General features: G+C 51.4%; 1 protein-coding gene across 1 annotated transcript in view; it reads right to left on the bottom strand.

Annotated features, from left to right (window-relative positions):
• The window catches only part of CFAP77 (cilia and flagella associated protein 77), a 154,778-nt gene that overhangs the window by 20,057 nt on the left and 114,610 nt on the right, over nt 1-20,111 (bottom strand). The window contains exons 4-5 of the mRNA XM_061433950.1: nt 8,177-8,282; nt 4,294-4,395 (exon numbers count right to left, since the gene is read on the bottom strand). Of these exons, the coding sequence (XP_061289934.1) occupies nt 4,294-4,395; nt 8,177-8,282 (208 nt within the window). The remainder of the gene's footprint in view (nt 1-4,293; nt 4,396-8,176; nt 8,283-20,111) is intronic.

The following is a 20,111-nucleotide window of genomic DNA, read 5'->3' as shown; positions in this document are numbered from 1 at the left end:
GAGCGTGCATGGTGTTGGAGCTTTTGTTACGGGGGGTCATCCCCACCCCCAGACTTGGGGCTGCCAACTCAGGTTGACATCCCCCCAGCATTTCAGGCTGAGAGAATTGGACGCCCAGGGCTGGAACTTCTCCAAATTTCCCCATCTAGCCGTCCACCTGCACAGTTACCTGTCTCCACCAGCCGTCTGTCCACTTTACTCTTTGCCTGTCGCCAGCAGCCCTGTGGAGGCATATTGTCAGCTCTGAGAACAGGGTCTGACACAAAGGCGCTCAGGGATGAGGTTTGTAAATGAATGAATGAGTGAACAAGTGAATGAGTGATCACCAGGACCATCCTCGTGGCAGCTGCCATTTATTGGCGGCTTGATAAGGGTCGGGTGCTCTGCTAAGCACTGTGCACATGTTCCCATCAAACCCTCCCAGCAGCTCTGCCGACAGGCACAGGCCCATTTTACAGAAGAGGAAACAGGACCTTGGACAGGTCAAGCCACGTGCCAGGTCGGGCATGGTGGGGTCACCAGCCGGCGCAGGTCTGGACGACCCTGGAGTCGCGCACACACAAACATACCGCACTGCCCCTGTCTCCTACTCTGCTGGCCCCCAGTGCACCTCGTGGAGGGCAGAGACAGCCCGGCCAGCAGGAACAGAAGGTGCAGGCTCCAAGCCCAGCAGTCCCCCCACTCAGGGACGAGGCGATGAATTCATGTCCCTTCCTGAGAATGAGGGCCTGTCCCAGTTCACCCCAGTTTGGGGTCTGCAGCCTCCACGAGCCCTGTGCTTCCCACCATGTGGCTGCTTGGTCCTGGAAGCTGGGGTTGGAAGAGACCCTTAAGAACCAGTGCCCCACCACCCCATTTTCAGGTGGGGAAACTGAGGCCCGGGGAGGGCCAGTCACTGGTCCAGGCCCGGGGGCTGGCTGGCGGCTCGTTGTGAGCATCCTGGCAGAGAGGCCACTCGACAGCTGTCGGCCGACCCTCCCTCTGGGCACTGGCCGTCGCGTGGCAACTGCTGGCTGCACAGCCCAGGAGGTAGCGCTGGAAACCGTGTGTCCGGAAAGGGAGCCCCACCGAGGGGTGTTTCTGCTCTGCTCCCTCCGTGGTCCCTCCGGGCTCAGACGGGAGGGGCCCCGAGTGGCACCCGGTGGGGACAGGTGGGTAGAAAGCCAGCTCGCTCCGCACTGACCCGGCCCGGGAGCGCCCGCGCCCTGCCTGCTGCTTTTCCGTGTGAAAGGTGTTTAATTATTTCTGACAGAGTTCAGCGTCGACATCTGTTCGCGAGCGGGGAGAGTCCATTTAGGTTATCCATCACCGTGACAGATTCCACTTTTTTGGAAGTGCATTTTCCTTTCATAATGGGGCCGGGTGGGGAAGGGGGCAGGCGGATCAGCACAGACACGAGGCACAAAGACTCTCCTGGGGCCCCGACAACATCCAGAGCCGCCTCCCTGCCCCAAGGGAGGAGCGGCTCTAGCCACGACTGGCCCTTGTGGGTCCAGACCCCGCCGGTGGCTGCCGGGCTGGTGGGCACTGGGACATTTAAGTTGGGAAGGGGGTCTCACAGGGTCTGTGAAAGGCTATTCAATTCTTCTGTCCTCCTGGGCATTACTGGCCATTCATTCGTTCATCCAATCCTTCATTCATTCTTCCCACAAACACTTACTGGTCACCTGTTGGGTGTCAGGGCTTTCTTGGTGGCTCCAATGGTAAAGAATCCACCTGCCAATGCAGGAGATGTAGGAGACCCAGGTTCAACTTCTGGGTGGGGAAGATCCCCTGGAGGAGGAAGTGGCAACCCAGTCCAGTGTTCTTGCCTGGGAAATCCCATGGACAGAGGAGCTTGGTGGACTACAGTCCATGAGGTCACAAAAGAGTCAGACACAACTGAGCGGCTAACGTTGAAAATGTTAATCACTGCTGGGTGTCAGGCCCCATGCTGGGCTCCTGAGACACTGTGGGGACACAACAGACATGCCCTTGTGGGCTCACACTTTACTGGGGAAGATGGACATTGAACAACGAGTGGCCCAGTTAATGAATGAACTGCAGTGCAGCTAAGTGCCTCAAAGGGGCAGAAAAGAGCCCACTGGTATCAAAAAGGGGACCTGCCAGGGTGGGACTGGAAAGTGAAGGACAGTGTCCTCAGGAGGCATCACTGCCCAGCCACCAGAGAAGAGGCCCTAGACCAGGTAGGAACCCCTTTCTCTCAGGGCAAGTTCCTTCCCCTCTCTGAGCCTCAGTCTCCTCATCTGTAGAATGGACATTTTCATCTATGAGATAATGCATGTCTGGCACTTGGGACACAGTAGGAGCTCAGGAAGTACTTTTCACCAGTGGTATTTCCCAGTAGGGAGGGGGCTGAGTGTCTCGGCAGTGGCGGCAGCACCCTGGGGCTCTTGGCTCCTCTGTGGGGCTGTCCTGGCTGGTGCCCAAGGACCAGCCCTGCTAAGATTCCTGTGGCTGAACTTCCATGGCCCATGAGCCTCCCCGGTGAAGAAGAGAAAACATCCGGTAAGCTCAGGTGCTTGCATTTTATTCTACTTCTTGTTATTTCAATGGCACAGTGGGTGGTGCCTTTGACCTCGGGCCTGGCGGTTAGAGGGACCTGGGTTCCAGGTCCAGCCACTTGAAAATGAACACCATCTCTGCCAGTCCTCCACAGAACTCAGGTAAGGATGCTATGTGAAATAATATATGTAAATGACTCAGCATGAACACCGGGCTGGCATCACAGGTGGGTGGCCCTGCTCCTAACGGGTTTTTATAACAACAGTCTTAAGATCAGAAGAGACCTGTGCTCAGTTGAGTCAAATCCCCTCTCTTAGACTCATTGGAAAAGACCCTGATGCTGGGAAAGATTGAAGGTAGGAGAAGGGGGCAACAGAGGATGAGATGGTTGGATGGAATCATTGACCCAATGGATATGAGTTTGATCAAACTCCGGGAGTTGGTGATGGTCAGGGAAGCCTGGCGCGTTGCAGTCCATGGGGTAGTAGAGAATCGGATACAACCGAGCGATTGAACAAGAAGAAGAAATAGAAACTCATTTATTTCTGGATTTCTGCTCCTATTCTGGGCCAGGCTGTGGGGGTACCTGCGGGTGAGACAGGGCTCCTGACACAGGGGAATCTGTGTTACTTGGGTGGGGTGTGTTGGACAGGGAAAGGGACCCTTTCCTTGCTCCATCAGGGTCAGGGGAGACCACCTGAGCCCTTTGTCCATTGCCTTGGGAGCTACATGTGTGCTTAGTCAATCAGTCATGTCTGAATCTTTGCAGCCCCCTGGACTGTAGCCCGCCAGGCTCCTCGGTCTGTGGAATTCTCCAGACAAGAATACCAGAGTGGGTAACCATTCCCTTCTCCTGGGATCTTCCTGACCCAGAGATTGAATCCAGGTCTCCTGCATTTGCAGGCGGCGGCTTTACCATCTGAGCCACCAGGGAAACCCCTAGGAACTATAGGTAGATTTTAAATCAGAGATGAGGGGCTGAGAGGGGCTGGGGATTGGCATTGTAGAGCAGAGTGCCAGCAGGTTATCTCGTGCCCAGGGAGCTGTGGGTCCCATCCCTCCCTGGGCAGGGTCCCCAGGATGTCTGTCCTCCCGCCCCACCACAGACATCGAATGTCAGGAAAATCAGAAAAAGAAGAGTGAATGAGGAAAGGCGACAGAAAGAGGGGCTAGAAAGGAGGCTGCGGGCCAAACGCCCGAGTGTGGAGACGGGGCAGGAGGGATGAGAGCGAAAAGGAAGGAACCTGGGGGAGGCGATGGGCGCTGCCCAGGCTGGCTGGGGAGCGGCAACAGGCCAGCGGCACCCGGCACACCCCGCTCCCCTGCGCTGTGCCCGGCCCTGCCCGTGTGTGCGGCGACAGCCCGGCGTGACGGGCAGTGGGGCGAATGGCCACTGACATATGCTGATGGCGGCCACTTGGGCAGGACATGGGCGCCGCATCAAGGGCGGCAGGCAGGCCTCGCTGGCGGCCTGTTCAGTTGCATTAGGCTCAGGAAGGCACGGGCCCCTTCATTGTCTAAATTGCAGTTTAACTCAAACAAGCGGCTGGGCCTGGTCTGGCCAGGAATGTGGCTTTGTGCGGCTGCCTCCCCGGGGCCAGGGTGTCCCTGGCGGCACTTAGGAAGGGCTCCAACAGGTTAGCTCTTCCTAGCATTGCTGCTGTTGTTGTCTGTCGTACCAGTCGAGGGGTAGAAGCCCATGGAAGCCCACATCTAGAGGACACGTAAGGAACAGGAAGCGGGGGCATCCGCTGGGTGCGGGCAGGGGCAGTTGGAGGTGGGACTTACCTTCTGGAAGTGAGGCATGTGCCAGAGGGTGTCCAGCCCCACGGGCGGCTTGTACTTCCTCAGCTGACTGCTCCGGGTCTCGTAGAGCTTCCCGAGGATCACCTGCAGGTCAGAGAAAGGCCGAGGCCCGGTGGTGACCGGCTCCTGCAGAGGCCAGAGCCACGATGAAGGGACTGGAATTCCTGCTGGGGCAGCCCTGTGGGGCATTTTCCCCCTGGTTCTGGCCCTTCTCCCAGTCTGATTTCACGGCATCTGTACCCCTGGCCTTGCCTGGGACCAGGTGGACTTGGGGAGGGGACCATAGGGCTGCTGAGAGCGTGCTGTTTTGGTTTCTGGTTCGACCCTAGAACTCTCTGGGTTCTGGAAGGCAGCTGCCTCAAGGGCAGGGATGTGTCCTCCTTAGCTAAGACAGCCCTGGTGGTTACCAGGAATGCCACCAGACCTGAACGAATGAATGATTTGACGGGGCTGTTGCCATTTCTGGGAAGCAGGTCCTCAGCATTGTCTGCTCGTAGAAAAGCAAGGAGGACTCCTTTGAGAGGAGGAATTAGAGGACTCAGTGGAGAGCCCTTGAGGTCTCTGTGGGTGGGATTTCAGAGCCGCAGAGGCGGTCCAGCTCCTCCTTAGCTGCACGCCCCGTACCCTCGAACAGATGCTGCGAGCCTATGGTTAGGGACCCGTAGCTCACGGGGTCTGCTGTGGACTGAACTGTGTCCCCTCCAAATCCATATGGTGAAGCCCTAGCCCTAAGTTGGGACCGTTATTTGGAGCTGGGCCTTTAAGGAGGTGATTAAGGCTCAGTGACATCAGAGGATGGGGCTGTAATCCAATAGGACAGACGTCCTTACACAAAGCGGAAGAGACACCAGGGGTGTCTGTGAGGACGGGGTGAGAAGGCAGCCGTCTTCAGGCCAAGGAGAGAGGCCTCCAGGGCAACCGGCGCTGCCACCCCCACCTTGGACTTCCAGCCTCCAGGATTTCTGTGGTTTAAGCCACCCAGTCTATCATACGTTGTCACAGTCACCCCAGCAGACTCACCCAAGGTCCCCGGCCCCCAGTTGCAGGATCAGAGGGAGGACTCTGATTCAATGTGTGCCCCTGGGGAACTCCATGCACAGTCAGACCTTAGCTCACAGCTGTGACCTTGTCAGAACTCAAAACCTCCTAGGGGAGTTAGCAGGTAAATAGGGGGCTCTTGTTTATACCTAGAGCTAGAGAGTTGGAGCTCCACACCTGGAGTGGATGAGCTGGACGATGCGCTGGTACCCAAGTGACCCAAAGAGCATGGGCCACTGCAGAGAGGGGCATGAGAGAGCGACACAGGTCAGACAGTACAGCCAACAAATAAAAGCTGACCTCAGTGTAACCAAAGACGCCACCGCCCTATCGAACCCCTTTTATTTTACTTTTTTTTTTTTTTTAAGATAGCATCTCTTTATTTTATTGATTTGTTTTTTGGCCGAGCCATGCAGCATGTGGGATCTTAGTTCCCTGACTAGGGATCAAACCAGGGTCCCCTGCATTGGGAACATGGAGCCCTAACCACTGGACTGGCAGGGAACCCCTTTTATTGACTTATTTTGTTAATCAGTTATATTAATTTTATTTAATGTGTCTGTGGATAACTTCTGAGCCCTTTGGATCAACTCTCCCCTCTGCTTCCTAGAACAGCAGCTTTGAAACTTCATCTCAAATCAAAGCTGAGAGGCTGCCTCGCCAGGGCTTAATGACCCGGGCTTCAGAATTAGGAGGATGAAAGTGAGTCTTGGCACCTTTCTCAACCTCAGTTTCCACTGCAGGAAATGGGGTACAGATGCCTAGCAAACAGGTTCTTATAGGATTTGCTGAGTTAGCTTTGAGCAGAGTGTCTGGTCCTAGATGATTGCTCGCTAAATGGAAGCCAGTTTCCTGGAATTTCATCTGGGGTCATCACTGTCCAAAACCCAGGACATCCTGAGCTGCTAAGAGACCAGTTTCTCCTAAGATGGGAGCGATCTGACCTTGTAAATCAAGCATCTCATCAACCCTAACAGACTACGTGTCAGCTCCTCAGTGTTTTGAGGGTCTGGGTATTTGTAGCCCTTTGATAGAAAGCATCACAGCCACAGAGAATCTTGGAACAGAACTCTGTGGTTGGTTTGACAAGTGCTTTTTAAGTGCTTACTATGTCCTGTGAAAGTGTTAGTCACTCAGTCGTGTCTGACTCTGTGACCCCGTGGACTATAGCCCGCCAGGCTCCTCTGTCCCTGGAATTCTCCAGGCAAGAATATTGGAGTGGGTGGCCATTTCCTTCTCCAGGGGATCCTCCCGACCCAGCAATCAAACTCAGGTCTCCTGCATCGCAGGTGGATTCTTTACCCTCTGAGCCACCAGGGAAGCCCCCTTCTATGTCCTGGGAAGCCCTGACTATGTGCTGGGCTCTCATTCAACCTGACCCCCTTTTTTGCCCATCAAAGTCATTGAGACCCCAGTTTGGATGGCATCACTGACTCAATGGACATGAGTTTGAGCAAACTCCGGGAGACAGTAAAGGACAAGGAAACCTGGTGTACTACGGTCTATGGGTTTGCAAAGAGTCAGACACGACTGAGAGACTGAACAGCAACAACCAAAGCGGCGATCCACTCAAAGCCACAACCTCCTGGGCTGGCACCAGTCCCCGACCAGTACCTGGGGTGGAGCCACTGATAGCGGTTGACTACAGTCCAATACTTTGGCCACCCGATGTGAAGAGCTGACTCACTGGAAAAGACCCTGATGCTGGGAAAGATTGAAGGCGAGAGGAGAAGGGGATGGAAGAGGATGAGATGGTTGGATGGCATCACCAACACGATGGACATGAGTTTGAGCAAGCTCTGGGAGTTGGTGATGGACAGGGAAGCCTGGCGTGCTGCAGTCCATGGGGGTCACAGAGAGTCGGACATGACTGAGTGACTGAACTGAACTGAACAGGGTTCTCTGTTGAAAAAGGAGGGGCACTGGCCATAAGACTGTCTCTAGATTCAGGAGACGTGTCCTCGGAGGCTCCGGATTCCATGGACCTGTGGCCCTCTGAGTTGTTGTGAAATAGCTGCTAATTAAAAACACGACTCTGGCCTGGAGCTATCGATATGAAGTAGCAGCATGTAACGGTAATGCTCCCTTGGAAAAAACTGGTCGTTACCATAGTGAGCTCTTTCTTGAGCTATTGACGAATAAACTAGTCATGGACTGCTTTTAAACTATTATTACAGAGACTTCCCCGGTGGCACACTGGGTAAAAATCCGCCTGCCAGTGTAGGGGATACGGGTTCGATCCCGTATTGAATGTAGATTTGGGAAGATTCTACGTGCCAAGGAGCATCTAAGCCCGCATGCCACAGCTACTGAGGCTGTGTGGCGCAACTACTGAAGCCCGCGTGCCTGGAGTCTGTGCTCAGCAACAAGAGAAGCCCCCACAGTGAGAAGCCTGTACACCCCAACAAAGAGAAGCCCCCGCTCACGGCAACTGCAGAACGCCCACGTGCCGCGATGGAGACTCATGAAGCCCAAAATAGAATTAATTAATTAATTCAAAATACATTATTTTAAATAATGTGCTCTGCTGTGAGTGGTTGTCTCTGACTTCTGACTCTCCCCACCGCTGAGGACAGCCCAGAGGGGCCTTAGGCAGAAATCAGAGTCTTCCTCTCTAGAGGCTTAAGCCAAAGTTGAACCTGATCATCACCAAGACCCTTTCAGCACAGCAGTGAGCAACGCGATGGCCCAGTCAACACCTCGCCTCGCCCACCAGCAACAAACATGCACAGTGGGGCAGCCTCAAAGCCTTGCCCTCCCCAGGCCTTCCCCTTTGCTCCCCTCCCACCCCATCAGGCGTCCACCCTACGGTGAGCACGGTGTTTACCTTATGCTTTTTCTCCAGTTTAATGGCTTTCTGGGTGTCCTTCTGTTCCTGCACCCACAGCTGCTGGTACCGATGCTGCAGCAGATCAAAGAAGGGGGTGGAAGGCCTGTGGGGAAGAAGTCAGATGGGTTTGAGGTCTGGGAAGGGCCAGAGACCCCCCCTTCCCCGGAGGCTGCCTGCCTGACCATCAGGGCTGCGGGGAAGAGTGCCCTCCCCAAGGCTGTGAGAGCCTCTTTCTGGCTTTCTGCAGCCATGGAAGAAATGGGTGCCTTCTGTAAATCATTCAACAAATGTTTACTGCCCACCAATCAAGTGCTGGGCCTTATATGGTGACAGACTCTATCCTCGACCAGATTTAAGACAGACTCCTCAGACCCCTCCTTTCCATCAGGCCTTGTCCTCGGGACCTATCTTTGGCTGGATGAAGTCAGCCTTAGCAGAGAACCCTGCTAAGTCAGTCCCCCCACCCCTGATGTCTCATCACCTTGGCTTGCCTTTACCAAGAGTCCTGTTAAGGCAATTTAGTGAGAATCCCCTACCTACCCTTGAAGTCTCCTCTTAGTAACTTGCCTTCCACTCTGCTCCTTGGGTAGAAATTCCCATTTGTGTTGTATAAAGAACTGAGCCCAGCTCTATCCTGAGGTCACTTTCCTCTTTGCAATAGTACTGAATAAAATCTGTCTTTGTTGCCTTCAGCCTCTGCTCTGATTCTCATTGACAGGGGTCTCCAGCCAAGGAGCACACACCCTGCGTACAGCATTTTGCATACCCCACTCCTCACAACACTGTGAAGTGGGTACTGTTACTACTATCGCTCATACTGCAGATGAGGGGGTCAGGTCCCAGAAGAGTGGGGGCAGGGCTGTGTGTGAGGCTCTCTCAAGGCAACCTAATAGGTGATGAGGGAAAGTACTTTCTAGAAGAACCAAAGCTAATAAGACACAGGAGGAAGGACAGAATTGAGGGGAAGAACATCATTACCTTGTGACTCCTAATGAAATAATGGATTTAGGTAATAAGCGATGATTAGGTAGAAGGCTGACAGGGAACTTTACAACGGATGGCTTAGGCTGCAGCAGCTGAACCACAGGATCAATTTGTTCTTATTGTGATAAATGTGCAAAACATGAAATTTACCCAAGTGATCAGTCTTACCATCACTGAAAGTGACAGACATGGGACCAGGACTGCTTTTTATTTATTTATTTGGCTGCGCTGGGTCTTAGTTGCAGCACGTGGGGTCTTCATTGCATCACGTGGGGATCTTTTGAGGCAGCTTGCAGATTCTCTAGTTGTGGCCTGTGGGCTCAGTAGTTGCGGCAGGCGGGCTGCGTTGCTCTGCAGCATGTGGGATCTTAGTTCCCCGATAGGGGATTGAACCCCTGCCCCCTGCATTGGAAGTGCAGAGTTTTAACCACTGAACTTCCAGGGAAACCCCCTGGCTTTGTGTTTCATACGGCCTGCACAGTGGTATTTAAAGTCTTGGAAATTGTTGTCGGCCCTTAAAAATTAGGAAATTTTACATTAAAAAAAAAAAAACCAGCTTTCCCAGATTGTCCTGAAGATGTATATGTTCTTATCACATAGGTCTGCCTTCCTATGTGGCAACAGTTGGCCGCAGCTGAGTATCAGGTGTCATTTAGCCCAAGTCCTCTCCCTTCCCTACTGCACTCCACTGCCTGCTGGGTCCCTCCAAGCGTTGGATTTTGTGGCCCCAGAAACAGACATAGAGCTGGACTGGACCCTAAACACCCACCCCCAGCTCTCCCACCTTCCGGGCAGACTTCTCTGGGACCGGGCTGACCTGGGACTCCTTTTGAGTGGCGCTTCCTCGGCTTTGAAATGCCACTTGAGCTCAGAGATCTCTTTCCAGAGTAGCCTGCAGCGCGTCTACAAACAGTGGCTCTTTGTTTTCTGGTTCCTTTACCCCTGCGGCGACTTTTATTACTTAATTATTACACACCCCATGCTTCTGAGCAGCCTAATTTATAGCCGTGCTTTCTAATGACACGAGATGCGTAATCTCGTAAGATCTACCCCAAGAGGCCTTTCACAACAGAAAAGCTATCTTTCCAGCAGCCTCCACTGCCCACACCACCGCAAACCCGCCCTCACAGCCCTCCCACAGCCTCGCCGACCGTCTTTGTGTCCTGTTTTGGCCAGTGGTTCTTATTGCTGGAAAGAGGCAGGGGCGGGGCGCTCGAGCAGGAGAGGAGCTAACAAACCTGAGCTGACAAGCTTGTAAGTTACAACAGCCCAGTCCTGACTGCCTGGTGGAGGTCCAGCAGGTTTTGCCCATTTTTGTTCTGGCTCATTCAATCGGATCACAAGGCGGAGAGGCTTGTCGGACATGGCGAAAACCCAGGACGTAAATTGTATCACATCATCTCTTGCTTAAAATGCCCTCGGCAGTCTCCCATTTCTTAGACTCAATCTAGAGTCCTTGCCGGAATCTGGCAAAGCCTCCCCTCCCCAAACTCCTCTCAGACCCTCAGCAGCTCCTTTGCCTACAGGTCTCAACTTTTGGGTCACCTCCTCAGAGGGCTTGCCCCTGACTGGTCCATCTTCCAACGGCCCTTCCTGGTGCCCTCCCTTGCAGAAGCCCTCTTGTGTATTTGTCACTGGTCTATAACTGCTCTCGACCATCAGATACCAATGACAGCGGGAACGGTTTGCTCTCAATAATTATGCATTGTTGAAAAGGAGGGGGCGAGAAGGAGGGAATTAGAGAAAGAAAGATTAGGTGAACATTGTAGGAAATAAACTTTTCATAAGTCAGGGTAGTGTAAATCAAGCTATATGTGAGTTGTAATAAAACTGAGAGTAAATTGATGGAAATTATAATCCAGGGAAGGAAGGATAGTCTTTCTAACAAATGGCAATGGAACAACTGGGCACCATGGACAAAACCAAAGAAAACCTCTTGGCCCAAGTCTCGTACTTTATACAAGAATTAGCTCAAAATGGAGCATAGACTTAAATGTGAAACTGTGAAACTTTTTGAAGAAAACATAGGAGACACTCTTTGGGACCTAGGGGTAGGCTAGGCGATGCGTTCTTAGGCTTGACACCAAAAGCATGATCCAGGAAAGAAAAAAAAAAGACAAATTGAACTTCCTTTAAATTAAGAACTTTTGCTCGTTGAAAGAGCCTCTTGAGAATATGACAAGGTAAACCATCAGTAGGAGAAAATATTTGCAAACCGTGTATCTGACAAAGGACTCCTATCTCGACTGTATATAAAACTCTCAAAATTCAACAATAAAACAAAATGAAAACAAACAAATGACTGTATTAGAAAAAGGACAAAACACGAAGAGACAGAGGGTATATGGATGGCAAATAAGTACAGGAAAAAATAGTAACATCCTTCGCCATTGGAGAAATGTAAACTGAGAGCCTGATGACATGTCGCCGCACACCTATCAGTGCAAGTAAAATAAGGAGCGTGTAGTGACAGAGGGGCTTCCCTGGTGGCTCAGAGGGTAAAGAATATGCCTGCAGTGCAGGAGACCTGGGTTTGATCCCTGGGTCAGGAAGATTCCCTGGAGAAAGGAATGGCGACCCACTCCAGTATTCTCACCTGGGAAATCCCATGGACAGAGCAGCCCGGTGGGCTACGGTGCCCGGGGTTGCAAAGCATCGGACGTAACTGAGCAACTAACCACAGTGACAATGCTCAGTGCTGGCAAGGACACAGAGAAACCAAACCTCTCCCACACTGTTGGAGAGAGGATAACGTGGCACAGTCGCTCTGGGAAATGGTTTGCTAGTTTCTTGAAAAACTAAACCTACACTTACCGTAGGAGCCCAGCAGTTGTACTCCTGGGCATTTATTCCGGAAAAATGGAAACTGAGGTGTCTACACAGACATCTATACACCCATGTTCATTGCTGGAATACTTGTAATATCCCCGAACTGGGAACAACCCAAACACCCTTCAGTGGGTGAATAGACTGTGGTCCATCCATACCGTGGAATATCATTCAACAGTAAAAAAGGAAAGGACGATTGATACAGCAACAGCTTGGATGATGTCGAGGCCAGTTGCACAAGGTCACATACGGTATGATTTCATGTACCCACCTCTCCTGGAGTGTCCCAGGAATCAGGGAATGGTGGGGAGAGGGATCATTACACAGGTGCGTGAAGGGGTGTCTTGGAGGTGATAGAACAGTTCTGTATCTCGATTTGTAGCACAAATCTACACATGTGATACAATGCATGGACGCCAGATACGCAGACACAAACTGCAAGTAAAACTGGTGGAATCTGAATGAAATCTGTATATTGTATCAGCGTCAGTTTTCTAGGCTTTTTTTTTTTCATTTTTTTTCAGATGTAATTAATTTGGCTGTGTCGGGTCTTAGACTCTTCACTGCATCATGCAGGAGCTCTTGTGGGGCACGGACTCTCCAGTTGTGGCACACGGGCTCAGGGCTGCGTGGGTGCAGTGGTTGTGGCACACGGCTTAGTTGTCTTGCGGCACGTGGGCCCTTAGTTCCCAGACCAGGAATCGAACCTGTGTCCTCAGCCTCGAAAGGCAGATTCTTCACCATTGGGCCATCAGGGAAGTCCCAGGTTTTTAGCTTTGATATTGCACTATAGTTACATAGGATTTTATCATAGGGGATAACAGGGTGAAGAGTAAACAGGATCTCTCTGTACTATTTTTACAACTTCCTGTGGCTTTATAATTATTTCCAAGTAAAATATTTTCTCAAAATGCAATCGAGCATGCATGAACTAGCTTTCCAACTTTATAGAAAAAACATTACAATATTACTGTCATACAAAGAGATGATCAAAGAGTTTGGAGCCAAAAAATGTAGGGGAAAAATGAATACAGGGTGTGGCAGGAAATTAATTTTTTAAAAATGTGTTATTTTTCTGGATTTTGTGGCTTATGATATTTGTCAGCTTATTTAAAATTTTAATTTGTTCTGATTCTTTTTCTCGTTCTAATTAAGTATTCAGTTTTATGCCTAAATTTGTATTCAGGATTTTGAACTTATTTTTCTTAAAAAGAACCCCCAGATATGAATAAGTTCCTGGTCCCATGAAACATGGAGCTGCCCTTGTGTGAAGGTAAAATGTTTCTTTTAATTATAAGAGAGTATTAGGTATAACTTCATGCCAATAATGTGAAACCAAAACAAAATAGGTGATTTATCTAGGAAAATATAAAAGATCAAAGTTGACTGAAGCGCATATATAAAATGTTAGTAGAGCCACGGGTCCCAGACCAAGGTATGTTCACATGTGTGACCTCCTAGCCTTGCTGAGAACAGTATTCCAGGGCTTTCCAGAAGTTTTTATAAAAAACTTCCCACATCATGCTATGATCCCAAATCAAGAGAAGGAAAATGTCTTGGTCAGTATCACTTAGAAGGGCAAATGAAAGACTACTCGAGGGTGTGATGAATTTAGGGTTCTGGGATTGACATATATACACTGCTAGGTGTAAAATAGACCGCCTACTGTATAGCACAGGGAACCTGTTTAGCTCTGTGGTGACCTAAATGGAAAGGAAACCCAAGAAAGAGGGGATATATGTATATGTGCTATGTCACATCAGTCATGTCTGACTCTTTGCAACCCTATGGACTGTAGTACACCAGCTCCTCTGTCCATAGGATTCTCCAGGCAAGATCACTGGAGTGGGTTGCCAAGCCATCCTCCAGGGGATCTTCCCGACTCAGGGATCAAACCTGCATCTCCTGCAGCTCCTGCATTGCCAGTGGATTCTTTACCACTGAACCACCAGGAAAGCCAGGATATACGTATACGTATGGCTGATCCATTTTGCTATCAGCTAGAAACTAACACAACACTGTAAAGCAGCTACACTCCAACTTAAAAAAAAAGGAGCCTAAAGAAATGAAATAAAGTTATGCTTGAAAACTAAAAAAAAAAAGAGAACGAATACTAAGTGAAATATTACTAGAACAAATCGGGCAATGTACTAATACCAGAAGGCCCTCCTGTAACGCCCTCCACCCACGCTGGAGAAGAGGAGGGAGCCAAGGAGGGGTCCCAGAGGGCAGCTCACCCCCTGCCCCTTCCCGCTGAGCCTCCAAGGCAGGGAGGAAAGAGACTGTCCTCCCAGTGCAGCTGGAAGTTGTGATGTGAGGATTACACTAGGCCAGATGTATTAACCAGTGCACTGAGCTGGCCTTTTGTGATTGCAAGTGAGCAGAAAAGCCACGGATGGCCTGAGACTTCACTCAGAAAAGGGGCTGGGAAAGCAGCGGACCCTCAGAGTAGCTGTGAAAAAGTCAAGGACGCTCACGTTCTGAAGACCCTTGCCCCTCCCACTTGTGCACATTTATCAGGAAATATAATGAAGCTGCTAGCAAGAATGAAGTGGCCATACGAGTAATGACTCAGGAAGATCTCCAAGATGTAGGTCAAGTATAAAGGAAGAAGCTGGGGAGAAAGGGCCATACTTGTGTAAGTACATCGACGCAGGTGTGAAGGATGGTGAAGGACCGTAAGGAAGGCCGCAGAGGACGGTGCTTGGGGAGGGGGCAGACATGGTGGGCGGGGCAAGGGGCTCCTCCCCTCCCGTCTACTTACTGGTTTTATGTGACTCTTGAAAAGTGAAAGTGGAGTCGCTCAGTCGTGTCCAGCTCTTTGCGACCCCATGGACTGTAGCCCACCAGGCTCCTCTGTCCATGGGATTTTCCAGGCAAGAGTACTGGAGTGGGTTGCCATTTCCTTCTCCAGGGGATCTTCCCAACTCAGGGGTGGAAGCCAGGTCCCCCACGTCGTAGGTAGATGCTTTACCATCTGAACCACCTTGTGATTCTTATGCAACAAGTAAAGCAAAACAAGAAACCCACATCTGAGAGGTCATGGGACTCGGCCAGGGCCACGGTCAGTGACAGGGTGATGAATCTGGGTCAGAATCGGGGTCAGGATGCAAGCTCCTCCCCTCTCCCCTCTCCCCCTCCCCCCCACGCACAGCTCTGCCAACATCACACCGGAACTAGCCAGGCAGTTTGCTTTTTGCCTCTTTCATCATAATCAGATGAGGGTGGTCAGGCCTTCTGGGCCCCACTGTTTGAAGCCAAGTTTCAGCGTTTTCCTGTGTACTTGGCCGTTGCAGGATGCATCTTTTTTTTTTTTTTTTTTGCATTTAAAAAAATCAGTTGATTTATTTTTGGTTGCTCTGGGTCGTTGTTGCTGCACGTGGGCTCTCTCTAGATGCGGGAGTGGGGGCTGCTCTTTATTGAGGGGCAAGAGCTTCTGATTGCTTTGGCCTCTCTTGTTGAGAAGCACGGGCTTCAGCAGTTGCATCACCTGGGCTCAGTCGCTGGGGCGCACGGGCTTAGCTGCTCCAAGGCATGTGGAATCTTCCCAGACCAGGGATCAAACCCGTGTCTCCTGCATTGCCAGACAGACTCCTATCCACTGTATCACTGGGGAAGTCCAGGACAGATGCACCTTTAGGAGCCATTTTTCTTACTTTCTTCTGCAACTATTTGTTTTTTTTTTTTTTTTTTCTTTTGCTGCTACATTAAAACGTGTTCAGGGTTGTCTTTTTTGTTTTAAAATAAACGTAGTTCTTTACAATAAAAAGACGTTTTTTCCACCCCAGAATGAATGATTTTTGCCACAGGCCAAGAGCCCCTGTGGTCACAATTACAGCCAGCCAAACTGCAGCTCTTTTTTGAGGAGCTGGAAGGGGTTCACTGAGAAGATCTCAATTATTTATCCTCACTAAATGAGATGGGAAAGGTGGGAGTGGGGAGGCTGAAGCCCAGAGAGGTCAAATGGCTGGCCCAGGGTCACACAGCACACTCGGCAGCCTAGCCCGGACTCCCACCCACACCCACACCCATACCCGCACCCCTCAGGCTACACTGTCTTCAGCCAAGAGAATGCAAACCCACTTCCAAACAGGCTCACGGGGCTGCCGGCTAACTGACTGCAGACAGAGGCCAAATCCGGAGGCCTGGCTACACTCTGGCCAGGACCCCAGACCCTCCCCTCCACATAGGAACTGAGGCCTTTCCAACCACGTGAGTCTGATGCTGTCTCCCTCAGCACCTGACCTGGCTTCTCTTTGCCCTTTGGTGTTGGGCACAGTCTTCCAAGGCCCTGGCCTCGGGCTGCCATCTCTGTACCCATATTCCCCCAGGAGCCTCCCCACCTTCCCCTGGTCACTCCGTCCCATCCTTCAGGTGTTGGTCTCAATGAGATGCCCCACCCCTACCCCCAGGTCCCTCCCCAAGACCTCCCTTAGCATTGCCAACTTTGCCTTCCTAGCTGCTCTTTGCACTTGGGAAATTTTTTTTTTTTTTTTTTCAGTGATCAACGGATGGATTCAGTGTCTGCCTTTCTGATTAAGCTCTGAGCCCCACGTGGCAGGGACTGTGGCTGGATTGTTCACTGTGCATCCAGGCTGGGACAGTCTGCACTTCATAAAAATGCTGAATGGCCCCAGAAGCCTTTAAAGACCATCTTCCTGAGACACTGACCTCCTCAACGCCAGGAGGGAGGTCTGTGGCAGAAATGAGCTTTCCCTTGGGGAGCCCAGTGATGACACAGGGGTGGCCTGAGTCCTACAGAAGGGGTTCAGGCTCTGAGGCCCCACCATGGACCTCTTTATTCCTCTCTCCCTCTGTCTCAGGCGCTCAGGTGTTGAAGCTGGCACGTCAGAGTGAATCCTGGCTCTGGAAAGGGGCAGCAATGGCAGTTCCTCCCCGCCTCCCAAGAACAGAGGGTGCAGTCAGGAGAGGGATGAATTAGGGGACCCATGAAGCAGAAGATGAGGCTGAACATGGGTCCCCTGAGAGCCCAGTCAAGCAGGGAAACCTGGGGCCCTCAGACCCGTTCATAATGAATCTTGAGAAGCACGCTCAAAAGTGACTCATTGTGGTGACTCAAAAAAACAGTCACAACTGAAAAGCTGAGCGTTATGTTTTATTTGGTGGGAACTTTTAGGACTTCATGTCCGGGAGACAGCATCTCAGGTAACCCTGAGAGAACTGCTCCTAAGAGGCGAGGGGAGGAGCCAGGTCATATAGAAGTTTTTAAAGGGCAGGTAGTCTGAACATCAAATGGTTATTGTTAACTAAAGGAAATATCTCAAGTTAAGGAATTTCATGCTTTTCTATGTATGGGAAGATGCAAGAGTCTGGGCTCGCTGAAGGCATTCCTTTCATATGCATCTCAGCTCTCTGGGGCTAGCACCCTGCGTTTTTCACATCCTGAGCTTCCTTGAGGCTCACCGTAGGGAGTGGCTGCAGTCTGGTGGTGGGCAGTGGCAGGTACGCTTCTCCTTTCTGAGTGCCCTTGGGGCTCAGGGGCTTGTATTGGAGCTGCAATCGCTGATGGCTGTGACATCCTTGTTTACTGATACAGCAGGAAATACTTCATTTCTCACATGTGATGCTGGAAAGGTCCCCCCAGTGTACTGGAGGCCTGGGGATGGAGGTTGGGGGCACTTAGAGGCAATTTGGAGCCCGGAGAGAGAGAAGAAGCAGGCTGGCCATGAATAAGCATCTGTGGAGAGGCCAGAAGGAATCAGAGCAGGTCCACACCAGTGCTGGGGAGCTTGGTCAGGGCAGGGGTCCTGCTGGAGGCGGGGAAAGGGACTGGCCACAAGGGGCATGGTGGGGGGGTCGGTTCTGGGATGATGGAAACATGCTATGGCTTCACTGGGTGCCCAGCTGTATAAACTTGTCAAGATTCATCAAATTAAACATGGACCACATCATTATCTGTAAATTGTACCTCAATAAAGTTGGTGCAAAGAACTGACTCATTGGAAAAGACCCTGAGGCTGGGAAAGATCAAAGGCAGGAGGAGAAGGGGATGACAGAGGATGAGATGGTTGGATGGCATCACTGATTCGATGGACATGAGTTTGAGCAAAATCTGGGAGAGAGTGAAGGACAGGGAAGCCTGGTGTGCTGCAGTCTATGGGATTGCAAGGAGTTGGACACAACTGAGCGACTGAACTGAACTGAAAAGTTGTTGGACTCTTCCCTGGTGGCTCAGATGGTAAAGAATCTGCCTGCAGTGCAGGAGACCCTGGTTCAGTCCCTGGGTTGAGAAGATCCCCTGGAGAAGGGAATGGTAACCCAGTGCTTTATCCTTGCCTGGAGAATTCCATGGATAGAATTCCATGTAGTCTGACAGGCTATAGTCCACAGGGTCACAAAGAGTCGGACAAGACTGAGTGACTAACACTTTCACTTTCAAGATTGTTTTAAAAGCAAAAACTGAGAAGACTGAGGAAGTAGGAGTCATCACAGAAAGTCTTGGCCATAATACTAGGGAGCTATGGATGGTTTATGAGCAAGGGGAGATAGCATGGTGACAGTCACACTTTGGAGCTGTTGCCAGGGGTGGCGGAGTGAATTAGTGGAAGGGAATAGGATTTGAGGATCCAAGGCCATTTCAGGGGGAGGAAAGATAGAGCAGAAGAGCTACACACCTTGTGAATGAGACCTCGACTCTGTGCTCACTTACTCGAGTGTCCATCCGTCCACCTGGCGCACCCAGGAGCATTAACCACCTCCTCGTGATGGGCTAGGCTCTGTGAGATGTGGGGACGTGCTCTCTGCACCCTGGGGTTTCGGGGCCTGCCGCAGAAGGGCTGAGATCCACCACTGCTCACACTTCTGTCTGCTTCTTATATCCTTAAGACAATATCTCTAGAAACAGATACTAATACCCTCTTTTCACAGAGGACAAGTCTGAGGCCCAGAAAAGTTCACTGTCTTGCCCAAGACCACGCAGCCACTGGATGATATGTTGCATTTGCCTGGGAGGTCTGTGAGCGTATTCACCCTGCAGCTCTTTCCCCCTGCAGAGCAGAGAGCTAGTTGCCAGTGTCCACATGGCCACAGGCGCTCAGAGGAGAGAACGGTTAATTGAGCAAAGGCATGGAACACCGAGGGCTTCCCAGATGGCGCTAGTGGTAAAGAACCTGCCTGCCGATGCAGGAGACATAAGAGATGCGGGTTCGATCCCTGGGTCAGGAAGATCCCCTGGAGAAGGAAATGGCAACCCACTCCAATATTCCTGCCTGGAGAATCCCATGGACAGAGGGAGCCTGGCGGGCTACAACCTCTAGGGTCTCGGAGTCAGACACCGCTAAGGCAACGTAGCACGCACGAATGTGGAACCAGGAACGTCTCCTCTGAGCTTTTCGGTGGGTCTTTGCGGATGAGCAGGAGCTGACTGGGTGGAGAAATGAGTAAGGAGGCTCCAGAGAGGGGGCTCAGTGTGAACGAAGACAAGGGATCGGGCCTGGCTGGCACCGCGCCTCGCAGCCCTAGAGTGGCCCGATGGGCATCAGAGAGTAACAGGCATTCAAAACTGCCTCCAGGTTTTTAATGAGCACTTCCTACACCAAGCCCGCTGGCTGCACTCCCAACTGCAGTCCCCCTGCCTCTTCCATAACCTTGAAAGGGAGGGTTAACACGCCTGCCTTCAGGTGTGGAAAATGACATGCAGAGAAATCAAGCGACTGGCCCGAGGTTTGCTCAGGGACACAGGGCGGCCGGGGGGCGGAGCCAGCACCCCATCCAGATTCCCCGGCTCTGAAGACCTCGGGGGCGTGACAGTTAGGCTCCGAGTGATCTGTGCCACCAAGGGCGCCGTGAAGGGCTTCAACAAATTATTTGCTGATAACCTGGCAGGACCCTCTCGGAAAAGATCCTCGCCACCCTGGCGTTCCCGCTGACAACAAAACCGTGTCAAAACTCAGTCTGGTCGAGCGGAAAATGGGGAATAAAATGAAATGAAATCAGTAGCTACTCGGGGTAGGGAGAAACCTCAAATTAGTTGCATCCGGCCCATCTTCCACTACTACTTTGCGATTGATAACCCCCAGACCAGGGGTTGATCTCCTGTGGCGGCACCCGGGGACGAGCAAGGGGAATGGAAATTATCATTTGCAAACATTAGACTGAC

The sequence above is a fragment of the Bos javanicus genome, chromosome 11 (genome assembly GCF_032452875.1).
Source record: "Bos javanicus breed banteng chromosome 11, ARS-OSU_banteng_1.0, whole genome shotgun sequence".
Classification (NCBI taxonomy): Eukaryota; Metazoa; Chordata; class Mammalia; order Artiodactyla; family Bovidae; genus Bos; species Bos javanicus.
This window is presented reverse-complemented; position numbering and strand designations above follow the sequence as displayed.